Below are 17,971 nucleotides of genomic sequence, written 5' to 3' on the forward strand. Positions count from 1 at the left end.
GTATGACTTCTACGCATGCAACAAAGTCATGGACTTTGTCACAGAAGTCATAGAAGGTTTAGGGTTTTTGCTGGGAATTGTTACAACTATATTTATACTCAAGCAGACTTCAAAGAATTTTTCTTCAGGTAGATAGCAAATGGTGGTGCGATGGGGAAGAAAAAGGTAACTGGGAACATGTTCCTGGGGAGTGTAATGAATTGGCAGATTTTAAAAATTCCCTACAGAGGACTATGTTAGAAATATTGGGGGAGAAAATAGCTGTAACTACGGAAATTATTCTTTTGAACTGGAAAACAGGATCTGAACTGTCTAGCCAAAGTAAAGCCTTATTAAGTTTAATTTGTTTGGCTGCCAAAGAACAATTGCTAGAAAATTGAAATTAAAATCTAATCTAACTATATTTGAAGTAATGAATATTCTAAGAGATTTTAAACAATGGAAGAAGGTTCTTTAAAAAGGGAAAGGAGCAAATTATATATAAATAAACTGAATTTCTGGGAACAAAGCATGCATAATAATGTTCAGCAGGAGGAATGGGGTTTAAGTGAAGGCAGAAATTGAACAATTTATGCAATGTTGGACTAAATGACAGTTATATTTTTATTTATTTATTTTATTTTACATTTGTTGACCAGGATAGTCTGACTGGATACATGTCCATTTTCAGCGGAGGCCCGGGGAGAAAAGCTCCAAAGGAAGTAACACAAGCAAATTTAAGATAATACAAATTAAACACAATTTCCAGCCTCTGTTGAGGAGTCTAAGTTATACAATCTAACATGCTTCTAGTCTGGCTTACTAATTACAACACAGTAACAAAGAAAATATATGTAATGTATAAGGTGTGTAAATGTAAAAATATTGATATGGTTTGTTTTGTTTTGTATCACCGTGCGCCCATGTCTAAAGTGATAATTTAATAAAGTTGCTGAAACAAGCAAAAAAAAAAAAGAGTATTTTATTACAGATAATGTATATCTTGACTGAATTTGCCATTCTGGAATTTAGGAATTTTGCAATGAAACAAGAGTTTAAGCATAAATCTTTTAGTCTGAATTCCAATCAAATGTGGAAAAGATGCTACTGATTAAGAACAATATAATGAAGAAATGTAATAATTCACCTGTACCAGCAGATTGTTGCCTGTCAGTTTTTGAAGTATAGAAATTCACTATTTCAGGCAGTAAACTAATTTGCAGATAAGGAATTTAAAAACAACATTTCTTCCTACTTTTTTCTTGGTACCAGACAACCAAGATAACACCCTCCACCTACTGAGACAAAAATCAGAGAAGGCAAAAATTATACTATGACAGGAGTACAAGAAATACATCTGTTTTTTTTTTAAAAAAAGATGGCATCAGGATTTATTAGTTCATTCATGCATTCATTTTTCAAAAGCCTGCTTTATACTTTTACAGAATTGTGGGGAATCCTCAGACTATTCCAGCAACCTGTGGGTGCAAAGATTTGAAACTCATTATGGACAGGGCAGAAGTCCATCACTGAACACACGCACAAACACAACTGCTTATTCACACAATATATGTACATCTATGGGCAATCAGGAGTCTGCTTATATACCTATTATATGTCTTCGGGAGATGAGAGGAAATGAAAACACCAAGAGAAAACTCAAGTGATGCTGAAAGGGCATGCAAACTCCACACATAATGCACTCCAGCTGAAAAGGAAACCAGAGAACCTCTTGCTGTGAGATAGCAGCAGTACTCTGTGCACCAATGTCCCACCTTGTGTCTTCCGAATCCTCTAATTTTTCCAAGGTAATTGCTCTTTTTTTAGATGCATACAAGTGACATGATCAAGGTAATTGCTCTTGGCCCATACAACATTCAGTTAAGAGCACTGAGGAGCATCAAAAGGAGAATGCAGTCCCCCACTGCAATAAATTATGGAGTTGAGATTTCCATACTTGTTGAAATCCTATGGGTCAATGGAAGAATGCTGCCATAAGGAAACAAGTGCTGAAACATATACAGAATGATCAGAAGGATCAGTAGTGGCTGTGCAATAACAAATATGTTGTATTACGTCAAACGCTTAGACATGCAAGTATATACAAGGAATTATACACACCTCTACAATATGCAAATTAATGAACCTCAATAAGTTACCTTACAAAAGTAAGCAAAAAGCGTCAATCAGTTACAGGTTACTGCTTTTGTAGTTAATGAACATTTAAGATGTAGACCCTTAAGGACATAATCAGGAAGTGCCAGCACTGATATCAACATTCCAGCTCAAGGGAATAAAGATTTCAGCATGATATAACTGATCAGAAAGATGTACAGCCAAAGAGTTCTAGTAGTAATGACTGTAAATATCAACAATTATGATAATGTCAGCAACTCTCAAGACATAACAGACTTGTAAAAAGTCTCACAGATACTCAGAACATACACGACATAAAAAGACTGTTAAAAAATGAAAGGACTGTTAATATTTTAACCACAGAAATACTTCTTGCGATCTATGTCTATATATAACACACATGTCATGCTGGAATATTCACAGTATTACAGTCTGGTAAAGGTTTATATAAAATCATGATCTACCTCACTCTATCTGTAAAATGTTCTTATTTATAAAGAAAGGGGAAAACAGGGTATTTTATATACTACTCTATGATGCCATGTGACTGCCAAATATTCACCCCTTTTAATAAAGTTTTTGATGTGACTGCAATTCATACCTCTTTCTCTTCATTATAGGCCATTCCTGACTGTCCTTCTCTAACAGGAAGTATATATTACAACAGTAAACAGGCAAAGAAAATGAATATATAGCAGTAAAATACAGAACAGGTATCAAAGTACATTATAAGCATTTTTTAAGGGGAAGTTTCAAGTTAACATCTACTTACCTTTGTACCCTTGGTCTGTTTCCCTGAGATCAATCACAGTAATTGGTTTAAAATTTAAATCCCAGAGTCGAACACAGCCATCCCTGCCACCAGTAGCAAAGCCTTCTTCACATGCATTCATACTGAAAATTCCGGACTGAAAAAGATACAGCTAAGCATAAATATACAAAGAATTAATGTGGACAAGTTGTCAGCTACAGCACACAATGAAAAAAGCACATGTATACTTTACTTTAAACTGACCCTTAAGCTTCCTGCACATTTTTTATTATACAATCTAACAAAAATTAAAATATCGAAAAGTTTCCTTACAAATGAAAACAGAAACCTTCAAGCAAGGAAAGTCAAAATGATCCGGTCTTGTATGCAATGCTTAATATGGATATCTTCTACCTTTGAATCTTGAATCTTGAAAAGTAGCTAGCCCTGCTTATAAAGGATTAAAAACACTAGATAATGACTGATAGTCTTGCTTCTGGTAATTCCAGTTGTCATCTTCACTATCTCTGTTGCTTAGTATAGTTCTCATTGACTCCTCTTTCTTACTACCTTTTAATTGCTTCCCACTTTCTAGTGTTACACATCTTGATTTGCAGACTATAACCTACAGGGGCTTACTTGTATGCAACTGGCTCTGTATGCATCAAGTATTAAAGCACAGTTACTTGAACACCTACATGGCTCCACATCAGACATCATGAAAAATCTGTGCTCAATTTGCTTGGACAATATACATGCATATACCTGGAGCATACAGGCCAAAACATTTACAAATGTAGTGCAGAAAACTGGCTAAAACATAAATCTTAAGTTTTCTTAACTTATGACTTTTAATTAGTGTTAATGTAGGAGATGTGAAAATATTAGGCTGCAGTTTAAACAGGATCTCACTCAACAAGCAGGCATACTAGCAGATAGGCCCACCATACTTATCTGCTGTCACCTTTTCATATAATTTCAAAATATCTATTTTCAATAACATAATATATGTCTGCTATGTACACTTCCACTTAAAGTGATTAAAATGTTTACAAAAATATAATGTGAATAGTTACACTGTGAGATGGATTATGGGATGGTTAAGTAATAAGTTGATTTAAGTGTAAAATTCAGAGGTACACTGTCTACATCCATCCCAGTATACTCTGGTGTTCCCCAGGGCTCTGTTCTGTGACTTTTAGTCTTCAATATGGTTGCGATGCCCCATCACTGGGCCAGTAATCAAGGAGCCTCAATCCTCATCACTGGCAACAGCAGTGGACGTACACACTGGGAGGATGACAAGTACACACACAGTAAAGTGCAATTTCCCTTAAGAAGGCAGAGAGATCACAATCAGTCTGGGTCTGGTTTCTCCCTCTTTCTCCAGGTCCCCAATAAGACTCCCTACTGACACAGCTATAGAGTTGAGATCTCAGCTGAGTGGCCAAGCCAAGACCTCCAGCACCTTCTCTGTCCAACCAGTGCTTCATGTCCCTGCCCAAGTAACTGACACACACACACTCTTTGAGGTTTGATTTATACACACACACACACACACACACACACACACACACACACACACACACACACACACACACACCCCTGAGAAAGACAGGCACTGTTTTTTATAGCTATGCCCCCTTCTGCCCAGACTATAAGGTAGTTTTGACTGCCACCAGCCACTCCTTATCAACTACTTTAAGGCCCTTACTGAAGGATGTCTAATTTTACTCTGTAATGGTACTATTAATCCAAATGGTAGTTTGACTAAGACCAAAGCTATTAGGAGTGGCCTGCACAGTGTCACCAAATGGATATGCAAGTACTCTAAGAGCTTAAATATGTTTCACAGATATCAGCCACAATGATAGGTTTACATATATTTAATAATAAACAATAAAATAACAAGAAAATACTCGGTAAATAATCACAGTTACATCAGAGTTCAAAATCACATGAAATACTTAAACCAACACTGCAGGACCATCTCAAATAAAGAAAAACTATACTTCACTATATTCCTGTCTGAATCGATGAGAAATTACTGTACCCTAGTTAGCTTACTTACAGAACAGGCAGATGTGGTGAGTGAATGTTCTTGTCAGGTCAAAGACAAAATACAAACTGCACAGTCTCTCTCTCAGTGAGTTCTTAAATTAATATTTCAAATATTACTTCTGGGTAGCTGGCAGCATGACATCACTTCTTGTCATATATCAGTTCCCTGGCTCACAACCATTGATTTTAGAATCTACCTGTGAAAATACATAGGCCTTATATCTTTTGTTAAATGGTGGAAGTCGTAAAATAATTTACATTCCTCCACATTTAAAGACAACTGAAAGATAACATCTCTTTTATTACGTACTTATAAAATAATTTAAAGTTTTCAGCTATTCTTCTGAAGTTAACTTCTTGTGTTTCAGTCCCCATTGTTAAAATACATATACAGCTAAACAGTTACAATAGTGTATATATATTTCTGCTCAGTATCTTACAAAGTATGTCTTCCGCACACGTCTGTATAATATGACAAACAATTCTAATACACTTGTAACACAAGCAATTGCATCATGCTGATATTCACAAATGACACACAACCACTTACAAAATTCCAGACAGCTAGGCTGGTAGTATCTCTTTCTGTCACACTTCTATATAAATCATATTACTATTCAAATGACATATAATGCTGGCAATATTTTTTTGTTACAACCCCCCCCCCCCCAAAGACTCAAGCTAGTTTTTCAAGTGACCCTTGAGAAACACTGCTTGAGTGGGTTCAGCCTATCTGGGAATACCTTACCCCATTCCCTGTTTTGACAGTCCATCTGCTTTGGCATTGCTAACCCCACTGCGTTGCTGCACTGTCATATCATATGCCTACAATCCTAGGCTCCAACTTAGTAACTTGGCATTTTGCTGGCTGGCTCGATGTAGCCATGTTAAGAGATTGTGGTCTGTAACTTCAGTCAACTTCCTTCCATACAGATAAGGCTGAAATTCCTGCAGTGTCCACGCTATGGCTAGATATTCCATTTCTAAAGCTGCAAAGCATTCCTCCCTGTGTTGGGGCCTACAGCTGAGATATATCAGAGTTCTCTTCTCCCTCTAAGGAAACATGGCTGATTACAGCCCACACCCCAAGGTCTGAAGCATCCAACTGCACAACAAATGTTTTCCTGTAATCTGGACTGGCTAACACAGGGGGTCCTTCCAAAGCTCCTTTAAGCTTCTGGAATGCCTGCTCACATGCTGTGGTCCACACTACCTTATCTGGCTTGTTTTCCTTGTCAGGTCTCTGAGGTGAACAGCTATGTCACTATAACTGGAGAGAAACTTTCTGTAGTGCCCTTCCATCAGTAAGAATGTCCTCACCTGCTTTTTTGGTAACAGAAGAGGCCATGCCCAGATGGCTTCCACTTTGGCAGGTTCTGGCCTGATCTTACCAATCCCCACTCTATGTCCCAGGTAGGAGACCTCTGCCATACCCACCTGACATTTACTGGGCTTAATGGTCAACCCTGCCCTCTGTAGTCTGCCCAGTATCTCCATGACATGCTGAAGGTGCTCTTGCCAGGAATGGCTATAGATGACAATATCATCCAGGCAAGTAAGGGCAAAATCTCCTGCTCCTGCTAGGATACGATCTACCAGCCTCTTGAAAGTCGCTGGGGCATTTTTCATCCCAAAGAGCATTATGAACTCATACAAGCTGAAAGGAGTCACAAAGGCTGACCTCTCCTTAGCATTGGGAGTCAAGGGCACCTGCCAGTAACCCTTGGTAAGATCAATAGTGGTAACATACATAGCCCCACGAAGCTGCTCTAACGCTTCATCTGTCCTAGGCATGGGGTAAGCATCTGACTCTGTATGACTATTTAATTTCCTGTAGTCCACACAGAACATGGTGCTGCCATCCTTCTTTGGTACCAGGCAAGGCCCAGGGACTGCTGGACTCCTGGATTACCCCTAGTTCCAACATTTCCTGTATCTTCTCCCTCAGAGTTTGTTTGACCCTCTCAGGCACCCTATAAGGGGCTTGTTTAATAGGCCTTTGGGGTCCTGTACTCACATGGTGCTGCACCAGCTGGGTGCATCCTGGTTTCCCAGTGAACATGCCCCCAAACCCCTGTAACACTGCTTGAATTTCTCAAACCTGGGTAGGGGATAGCTGCTGGGACACTGCTACCCTTTCCACTGAGGTGTCAGTCCGAGCCTCACTGAGGAGATCAGTCATCAGATCTCCCTCACACTCCTCCTGCCATCCATTGCAGATACTCGGCACAAGGGCCTTTCTATCATGGTAAGACTTCATCATGTTAACATGGCAAAGTTTGTACCCCTGCCTCCTGCCTAGTAGTTCTACCATGTAGTTAACATCACTGACCTTCCTTACCGCATTGAAGGATCCCTCTCAAGCTGCCTGCAGCTTGTTGTGTCTGACAGGAATGAGAAGCATTACCTGCTGCCCTACAGTACACTCTCTGTCTCGAGCATTCTTGGCATACTAGACCTTTTTCTGCTGTTGGGCTTCTGCCAGGTTCTCCTGGGCCAAGCCCATGATCTCCAAGCTTTGTCCTGAGGTTTAGGACATATACCACAACATATACCACAACATACTCCTTATGGGATTCACACTCACCCTCCCACTCATCATGAATCAAATCTAGAAGTCCCCTCACTCTATGCCCATACAGCAACTCAAAGGGTGAAAAACCTGTGGATTCCTCGGGCACCTCTCTGTAAGCAAACAACAGACAGAGCAAATATTTGTTCCACTTCCTCTTAAACTGGCATGCAAATGCCTGTAGCATAGCCTTGAGTGTAGAGTTTAACCTCTCAAGCAGACCATTAGTCTTGGGATTGTAGGGGTGGTCTTTAAGTGCTTCACCCCACAGTGCTCCCACAGACAAGCAAGCGAGTACCATGTAAAACTGTCAGTATTTCTTTTGGGAAACCTACCCTGCTGAAAATCTCAAGCAAAGCATTTGCCACCTTTTCCGACTCAATGTTGGACAGACCCACCGCTTCAAGGTATCTGGTAGCATAATCTACTACCACTAGGATATACTTCTTCCCTGGGTACTCAGAGGTCCCACAATGTCCATAGCTACCATCTGAAATGGCTCCTCAATCAGAAGCAAAGGCATCAAAGGGGCTTTGACCTTGTCCCCTGCCTTGTCTACATAAAAATAAAAGTTCAGCATAATATGTCTCTTTGTACTCTTTAGGCCCATATGACCTGCAAAGAGAATGTAGTGGACTAAGGTTAGAAGTGCCAAATGGTAGTTCTCTGAGCACAACCAACTGCTGTATTCTCACACCCTCTACCCCTCCCTCAGGAGTCCACTCTCTATACAGTAACTCTTTGTTCCAGTATACAGATTCCCCCTTCCCTTGAGAATCAGGTGCTTCCCTAGCTACCTCCCTCAGGCCTTGTAATGCAGGGTCTAAGAGCTGAGCCTGTCTCAACTCTCTCTTTGTAACCTTTCCCATCTCCCCTTCCACAGGAAGTCTAGCATCCTATGACAGCGGTACCTCACTATCAGTCTGGGTACTACTACTCACCTCTGTCCTTACAGTCACTCTGTCAAAGGGAACATCAGTACCCACAAGCAGCTGTGGCTCACCTTCAGCGTCACTGCTACAGGGTAGCTCCCTCCCTGAAATAACCACAGAATCAGTCCTCACTTCAAGTCTGCAGTCTGTCGGGGTCCCCCCAGCCTACCAGACCCACATGTTTGCTTCAAGCCTGACTGCATGTCACTGCATGCACACATGGTACTGCATTATCAAAATCCTTCCCTATCAGGACATCTGCAGGGATATCCTCAAATACACTTACTTGCTTGTTTCCTTTTCCACACTCCCAGTCTAGGTGTTTAGAATGGGGTCCCTCCTAAAGCTCTGACTGGAGAAGACTGCCCAAGCAAGTAGTGCTCCTCTTTAACCATTGCAGGTTTCACAATGGTCAGGTCAGAGGCTGTGTATCTCTCTTAGCAGTGGCCTGTTTCCCATTTACTAATATAGGATATAACCGCTTGTGGTACTTTGGTACTCTTGTTGTCTCCAGACAACTTATTGCTGGCATTCAGTCATTCCCACTTACTGGCTATTCCACCATTTGTTCCCCACCTTGCCTCTGTGGACATCTATATGCTGCATGGCCCCACTGGCTGCATTTAAACATTTAACCCTTGGTCCTGGACATGTACCTGGACCAGTGGCTTCCCCTCCTACTGGCAGACTCTGTTGGGCTGGTCTAGGCTGCCCACCATGGGTTCCCATAGACCCATGAGTAGCACTGGGTATCCCTTTCCTGTGCAGTGATGCCCTGCTTGTTAGGTACAGGTCTCCCTTCTTCCCCAACTCATATGCAGTATTGTATTGCCTATCTGCTAACCAGATTCTCATGTCCTCAGTCAAAGTGCTAAGGGTTTGTTCCCTCACCAAAAGGTAAGTGGTGACCTGATACCCACTCACCTACCTATGAAAATAATTGCTTAACTCAGCAGTATATTCACACACACTTTCATCTGCCTTGCGTCTATGCTCACAAAACGTTTTTCTGCAAGCTACAGGTGTTAACATAAAGCACTCTAATAGACAATTTTTAATAGTATTATAATTTATGCAATCAGTATCAGACAATTTAGAAATAGCAGCTACAGCTTTACCATGGAGTAAGGGGGTCAGGAAACATACCCAGAGACCTTGGTCAACATTATACTGTTTACATACCCTTTCAAACATATGAATGAAACTATCAAAATTATCCTCCTCTGTAAACTGTGGAAGAAATTTACTGACCTTTGTTGCTTCTGGGGTTTGGTTACTCCCTTCCCCATTACCTCCATGACCCTGGCGAACAGTCAGCATCCCCTTTTCATGTTGCCTCTACCTCTCATTCTCTTCAGCTTCCAGACATCTCAGTTCCTCTGCTGCTTCTAATTCCATTTGTTTCTCCTGATGCAGTCTCTCTGCTGATTCCAGTACCAAATGTTTGGCCTCCGGTTTGATTCTCCTTAACTCCAGATGTTTTTTTAAGTCCTCTGTGGAAAGGCTGAACTGTCCATTTTGAGAGTTATACACTCCCATGGCCAGCTTGATTGTCCTCTTGGTTGCTGGTCTGTGATGCAGCTGTGACCAAGACTGCAATCACTTCTGCTTTAGTCAGGCTGGCATGCACCAGTCCCTTGTCCTGGCACATCTCAGCCAACTGACTCCTTGCCATCTTGCCATACTCCTCTGCTGACATCCTTGCCTGCTCTTCCTGACTAACAAAACTAACAAAAAAATACAACTATTGTGATATGAAAGTGTTCCTTGTGTGGCTGATTGACAGTACAAACAACTTCAATAGCAACCACTGTTTACAGGCTACAGGAATTCAGTTTCCACACCACTGAATCCTAATATGTGGATATACCACTACTGACAACCAATTAATATGTGACACCCCCCACTGGCCCAGTAATCAAGGAGCCTTAATCCTCACCACTGGCAACAGTGGGGGACGTACACACTGGCAGGATGAACAATACCAATATAAATAGACTTTTGGTTATATAAATATGCAGATGAGTGCAAAATTGGTTTTATGTTGCAAAATGTAAAAGATTATCAAGCACTGAATTTTTATATGCACATGTTGATAGTTTAGGTCTCCATCTATAGGCCAAAAGTTTAGCACTGAAAAATGTAATATCATGTACTTTAATAGTAGATTATTATATAATCTTGTTTATTTATTTACTGTCCTGTTGAAGGAATTAGACCAATATAAAGATTTAGGTTTATGATTTCCTCAAATTTATCTTTTGGAAATCACAGTAAAGCTGTTTGTAGTCAGGCATGGAAGAAGAGGGGTCATATTTTAAGAACATTAACAACAATGGGTGAAAATGTCTTACAACAGTATTCAAATCCTTTATAAGAACTGTCAGTATTTTTTGTTGTGTCTTTCGGCTTTTCCCGGTTAGGGGTCGCCACAGCAGAACTCCGGTCCGCTAATGATTGGTAGTTGATTTTTACGTGCCGAATTACCAGCCCTGATGCACAACCTTCAACGAAGGTACGTCCATTCACGGATGTCTCCACACAGAAGACGCTCTAGCTGAGAATCGAACCTGACAGCGTCTTACTGTGAGGCGACAACGCTACCGCAGCACCACCACCACCACAGTATAACAATGTTTTTTATTCATATACACAAGAACAACTATGAGAACTAGAAGGTCTACACAGAATATTTACCAAAAGAACTGTCTCGGTTAAGGATATGGACTATGAGAAAAGATGTAGAGAGTTGAAACTTTATTCAGTAAGTTATAGGTATAGTTGTGGAAAATTCGTACTAGACTACAGTGTTTTTCATGATCCGGTCTGTCAGGCACTGTTTAATATGAATATCTTTAACTGTGACAAAATCTTACGACATAAGAATGTGAATTTTCAGATGCATTTATGTAAGACTAAAAAAAAAGTATTTATCTAACATAAATACAATAGCCATTCTATGAATAACATCACTACTAACATTTGTTTGTCTAATAATTTGACTGCTTTTAAGAGATCCTTACAAAACTGGATGGAAGATAAACTATATTCACCTTATTTAAAGGAATCAGTGTTCCCAGCTGGCCATCAGACCTGAACACTGTAACACTACTTATGAACTTAAGAACTTCTGTCTGCACATCCTTACAACCAACCAAGAAGCCACACTCTCTTCAGGCAAGTCTGCCAAATGTGCTGCCATGTCACCTCCTTCAGCTGACAGACATCTAGAACCCTACACACACACACACACACACACACACACACACACACACACACACACACACACACACACACACACACACACACACACACACTCACATGCACGCAGAGACCTGCAGTCCTCTGAAATCATACTTCTCTCTCTTACATTGCAGTGGCTTTCGTCTTCCAGTATTCTTCCTTTTTACAGCTTTTGGGTATGCAACTAAAAAAAAAAAAGCTAACTTTGTGCTAACAGACAGATGCCATATAGGCTTTTTGCCAGTAATAAAGTATTGCATAGTAAAATGCTTCATTGCATGGTCAGAGGTAAACCTGCTGAAGAAAGTTTGAAATTTCAATAGCACAATATTTTTTGGTTCCCTTTCTTGTCATCACTGCTTCTGTAACACACTTTCACTCTAGTTCTTATTTCTGTCTTTTTATTTAACTCACACTGTATCGTAACACTCGTTTCTCCATTCATCTTATGGTGTGTTGGTAGTTATATGCACATATTTTATTAAAGTGAGATTATCTTACTTAATAATGTAACACACCAAGTTCAGTCTTTAGTTTAATTCATTAACTCAGTAAAAATATTTATAGTCTCTGTAGAAACTTGTGCACTTGTAAAGAACAAGTTCTTTCTAGGTACAGAATAATTCATGCACAACTCTTTACTTGCTGCTATTTTCGTTTTCCCTTCTTCAAGAAAAGTATTAAGAGTTAACTGTTCTGAATGCTTCTTTCACAATGGCATAAAGTAATGGTGGTACACAGTATTGTTTCAGGTTTCTAAGCTGTTCCACGCAGGCTATGAAATGAATTTTTCTATCTATAACATCCAGTTTCCTGCTAAATTTCATTGTAGTGAGACAGTTACAGATGGTTGCTGATGGAGAATTAGGTTTACTATTGAAATGTCGAACGGCACTACATCGACTGTACTATAGTCGAACACAAAAGTTCGAAAATAGTAATGACGACAAAAAAACAATCTAGGACTGTGTTTTAACATGGGTTGAGGTAGGGGAGATGTTTGTAGTTCTGAATAATACTGAACACCTACCTCGACCCATGTTAAAACCATTCCTAGATTGTTTTTTTGACGTCGACATTACTATTTTCGAACTTCCGTGTTCGACTATAGTACAGTCGATGTAGTGACGTTCGACATTTCAATAGTAAACCGAAGAATTACTCTAACTGTAAATTAGACTGCAAAACTTCTAAAGAAATAAAGTGTGAAAAAAAGAAATTATATACGCACCATAACGTTCCATCTGTGTTGTCCATTTTCATTCTTCCTCAACTGATGGGATCGGATCCGAACCACTGGAGCTGACTCGGCCATTGCAAAACCTTGTGGCAACCTAGAACTCTAGAGCTTCTCCCTTCCCAGAATGCACCAACCCCAACTACCTCAGATCTCGTTTGCCAGCTAAAGCATAAAGAAACAACTTATACAAAAAAAATGCACAAAAATAGAAATAGCTTGGATTATGCCAATTCTTTCATATCCACTCACTCTTCCAGAAATGCCAAAAGGAGGGGGTTAGTGGGTGGGGAGCTGAGGAAGAATGAAAATGGACAACAGAGATGGAACATTATAGGTTCATAGAAAAGTCAAAAACATACCAGTTGTTCACGGTAGAGGTGGTTCCAAAACTTTAATAAAATAGTAAAAATAAAGAACAGGCAAACGCTTTCACATGTAGCTTCTTTTTACTTTGATAATAGGTCTGAAGAAGCTACACGCGAAAGCGCTTACCTGTTCTTTATTTTTACTATTTTATTAAAGTTTTGGAAACACCTCTACCATGAACAACATGTTTTTCACTTTTCTACACTACTGTGTTTTACATACCAGTTGATCTTTTGCTGTTTGGAATTATAGGTTCATAAGTGTGTACTATGCTAATGGTCCTAGAGCCTTTACAAGCCTAGCCCAAAAAATTGCCCTGGTGCCGTTCCACCCGATGTTACTTCACAGGGCCACTGTCTAGTAAGGCAACTGCAGTGATCCCTGGGGTGAACTTTCTTTTACCCATTCACTCATCGAGATTTCTCTTGAAGACGGCCAATGAGGTGCTCTGCTTGACATGAATGGGAAGCTTATTCCAGAGTATGGGCAGTCTCTGGGTGGAACCTGTCCCTCCAGCATGTTCTGTTGATTGTGGTAATGAGGTTGTGATCTCTGGAGCATGTTGTGCGGGGGGAATTGGGATTTCTTTAGGTGCAGCACTTCAAGTAGGGCTGGGTCAGACATTGCTTTGTAAGTCAAGCAGAGATCACCTCTAAGCAGACGATAAGAGACTAAGAACAGCTGAAGTTTCTTGAGTCTGTCCATGTAGGACATGTGTTTAAGGCCTAGGATCCTTTTTGTGAGGTACTTTTGTGGCCTCTCCAGCTGTTGTAGGTGTCTGGTCAGGTACATGCCAAATGGGGTGTTATATTCGATGACTGGTCTAATGAGGGATGAGTAGAGAGGGATGATGACCTCTTTCTTCCTGGATGCAAAGCCTTTGGTTATGAGATGTGCCATGTAGAAGGACTTTCTGACCACAGTGGCAATGTGGTAGTCGAAGGTGAGGTTGGTGTCGACCAGGGTGCTCAGATCTCTTATGGCCCCTTCAGTGTTCAGTGGGCTCCCATCAATGAGATAATTAGTGGGAACTGAGTTTTTCAAAAGGGAATGATAATGCATTTTTTGGCGTTAAAGACCATGGTTCTGACACCAGTCATTGGTCTCAGTGAGGCCCTTTTGTAGGATGTCTGCATCACTTGGGAAGTTAATAATGACTCCTAGCTTGCAGTCATCAGTGAACTTGGTCAGTCAGAGTCCCTCTGTGTTGGCCTGGACTTCTGAGAAGTAGATGCCAAACAGGAGAGGGCCCAGGACCAAGCCCTGTGGGACTCCACTCATGACTGGTCAACAGTCTGACTTGGAGTTTGCAACTTTCACTCTGTGGGTCCTGTCTGTGGGCCAATTTGCAACCCACCTAGTGATATAAGGATTGATGCCTAGTTTGGTGAGTTTTTTAATGATACCAGAGTGGGGAATGGTATCAAAGGTCTTGGCCAGGTTGAGGTAGGCTGTATGCACCGCCTTACCCTCATCCACAGCCTTGGTGACTGCCTCGAAGAAGTCAACCAGGTTCAGCAAGCAGGATCTCCCCTTGACAAAGCCATACTGGGTGGGGTCAAGAGTTTGGAGATTGCTTATATCTTTGTTAAGCAGGTCCATGATGATGCGTTCCACAGCTTTACATATCAGACTCGTCAGGCTAATGGGATGATAGTTCCCAGGGTCTGTAGTTGCTCCCCCTATATGGAGAGGGATGACTGTAGCAGTGCAGCATTCGTTAGGGACACAGCCTGAGGTAAGGCTATGATTGAACAGGCCACACAGGTGTGGTGCCAGTTCATTTTGTATCTCATGTAGAACACAGCCAGAGATATTACCAGGTCCCATGGATGCTGTATTCTTGGCTTTGGATAATGTAGCTTTTACCTGTGAAATGCTGGGTACCAGGCTTTCTTCTGGTATTGTGATAGGCCTTGGGGGGGCAGGGGTAAAGTTGGCACTGAATCTGTCGACCAGTATGTTGGCTATATCTGCTGGCTCAGTATAGAAGGTACCATTGTGCAATAACTCAGAGCAAATCTGGGTATTGCCTTGGAGCTTCTTGATATAGCTATAGAAGGCTTTGTGGTTGTTTTTGGTGTCAGCTGCAATTCTGCCTTCATAGTTGGCTTTGGAGGATTTGATAAGGGATCTCAAATTTTTGTTAAGGCTGATAAGGGAGTTTTTCCAGTCTTTTGACTTCACTTTTTTCTGCAATAGTTTCTTCCTTCTGTTGTAGAGTTTACTGATGGCTGGGGACCACCAGATTGGCTTCCTTTTTTTGGAGGAGATCACCTTGGTTCTATTTAGTATGGCAAGTTCCATACATTTGTGTATGTGCTCGTACAGTGCATTGGTGTATGATTCGGCAGTCATGCAGCTATTTTTCATTGGCATGGGTGCTGGGAAGTTAGCCACCTCTGTTTTTAGGAGCCAAAAGTCAGCTTTGGAAAAGTTTTTTAGGGTGGTCACCTTTGCGGGGTGTGTAGGTGAGATGGAGATTTTCATTATGATCAGTTTGTGGTCAGATATATTCAGGGAGCTATTCACTATAGTTGTGGAGCAACGGTCTCCCATGTTGGTGATATCCAGGTTGAGGTTTCTATAGTGGGGGTCAGAATGAGCTGGTCCAGGGCACTGGAACTGATGAATTCCTGAAAGTGTTGAACCGGTACATTGGTACTTGAACAGTTTTCCCAGTTGATGGAAGGGTAGTTGAAGTCACCCAGTATGAGATTATTGGGCTGGACCTTGATAGATTCTAGGGTACTTAGGAACGTACATTGAGAGTCTAGAGAGATGGTTTGGGTTTTGTAGCAGGCTATGACTTGTCTTGCCCAATGTTAGTTGTACCTGGAGTATCTCGGATGCATTATGCTGGGCTACCAGTCTAGAGGTGTGCATATACTTTATGAATATGGAGACAGCACAACCTTTGGAGCTTCCGGCCGTATTCTGGGGGCAAAAATACAAATATCGACATTGTCCATTTTGAGGAGAGCTTTGAGCGAGTGCATCTTGTGATTTAGACTTCCAGCATTCAGCAGCATGACCTCAGATTGCACTTGTTTGTAGCTGTTACTGTGGAAGTTTTGTCTTTGGAAAACTGCCTAAAAAAGGCACTATGGGGGTGCCAAGAGCCTTAGCCAGTAGCCGGAATCCCAGGGGTGACAGATGCAGGCCGTCTTTGGCAAAGCATTGAGGTTTGTCTATCATGTCGTCCGAAGCAGACAGACACTGGATCCCCTGGTGAGTACATAACTTATTTATCTGATATTGCCAATTTTTATTTTGTCCTCAACTGATGGCACAGAGTCCACAGCTACCTAAATCCCAGGGTGGACTCAAGGCAGGATATTCCTAAGCACCATACAGCCAAATGATGCTCTACCTCTGGATACCAAATTCACTTTGTAATGAGTGATGAAAATATGAGAGGAAGCCCAAATTGCTGCTGCACATATTTCATCCATGGAAGCCCTGTGATGAAAAACTGAGGAAGTTGCTACAGACCTGGTTGAATGAGCATGAACTTGCTTTGGTAAAGGGATATCCAATTTGTTGTAAAGAAAAGAAATGCAGCCAGTAAGCCATCTGGCGAGAGTAAGTTTGGATACTGGTTTACCCACTTTCATATCAGCAAAAGAAACAAATACCTGATCTGCAGTCCTGATGTCTATTGTTCTGTGTAAATAGAAACGCAGTTGCCTATGAATATCCAATAAATGTAACAAATATTCGCCCTTGTTTGAAAGATTTGGAAGGAAAACCGGTAAACTGATTGAGTGGTTAATGTTAGATTCTAAAACTATCTTGGGCAAAAACTATTCATTAGTTTGTAATGTAACTCTATCTTTATGAAAAATTAGATATGGGGGGTTTCACAGATAAGGCTTGAATTTCAGCAATACGTCTGGCTGATGTAATGGCCACCAAAAGCAAAGTTTTCCAAGAGAGAAATTTAAGATCACAGTCATGTGCTGGTTTGAAGGGTGGGAGAACCAGGGCTTGCAGTACTAGAGTTAGATCCCATGGAGGAGAAGGATCTTTAAATGGAGGTCTTAACAGAAGTGTGCCTTTTAAAAAGGTTTTACAAAGCTTATGAGACGAGAGTGAGAAATCATCATATTCAATTTGGAAATCAGAAATTGATGCCAACTGAACTTTAATTGTCGAAGAACTCCTTGATTGAAATTAAGTGTCAAGAAATCAAGAATATTATGACACAGGGCAAAAAAAGTTTCCATATCATTTTGAAGTGCCTAGTGTACAAATATTTTCTATAAGTTTCCTTGTAGATGGTTTAAGGGAAAATTACAAAATCTGGTGGACAGGAGATAAGAGCATAGGCTGTCTAGCTATTACTGGAAATGGAGAAACCAAGCATCAGCAGGAGACTGGGAAGGTCTGGATGTGTCATGCCTGTCGGGTGAGACAGTAGATCTGGAGTTGGGTCCAAAATCCAAGGCTGAATTAAATGAGTCCATAGGAATGGAAACCAAATATGTCAAGGCCAACAGAGTGCAATGAGGATGACTTTGCTCTTTCACCTAGCAGCAATCTGTAGGAACTTTGGAATCAAAGGAATTGGGGGATAAGCATAAAGTAGACTGGGGGGCCACTTGTGGAGAACAGCATCCCTTGGTGACTCCCCTTGTGGGGGGATTATGGCAAAGTAGCTGCTGCACTTGTTTAGAGGAGATGCAAAG

General features: G+C 41.0%; 1 protein-coding gene across 1 annotated transcript in view; it reads right to left on the reverse strand.

The window, feature by feature from the left end:
* The window catches only part of LOC122803780 (echinoderm microtubule-associated protein-like 5), a 3,919,718-nt gene that overhangs the window by 2,731,535 nt on the left and 1,170,212 nt on the right, over positions 1-17,971 (reverse strand). The window contains exon 6 of the mRNA XM_044073467.1: positions 2,888-3,023. Within this exon, the coding sequence (XP_043929402.1) occupies positions 2,888-3,023 (136 nt within the window). The remainder of the gene's footprint in view (positions 1-2,887; positions 3,024-17,971) is intronic.

Source organism: Protopterus annectens, chromosome 6.part0, assembly GCF_019279795.1.
Source record: "Protopterus annectens isolate FY-2018-M chromosome 6.part0, PAN1.0, whole genome shotgun sequence".
In the NCBI taxonomy this organism is placed as follows: Eukaryota; Metazoa; Chordata; order Ceratodontiformes; family Protopteridae; genus Protopterus; species Protopterus annectens.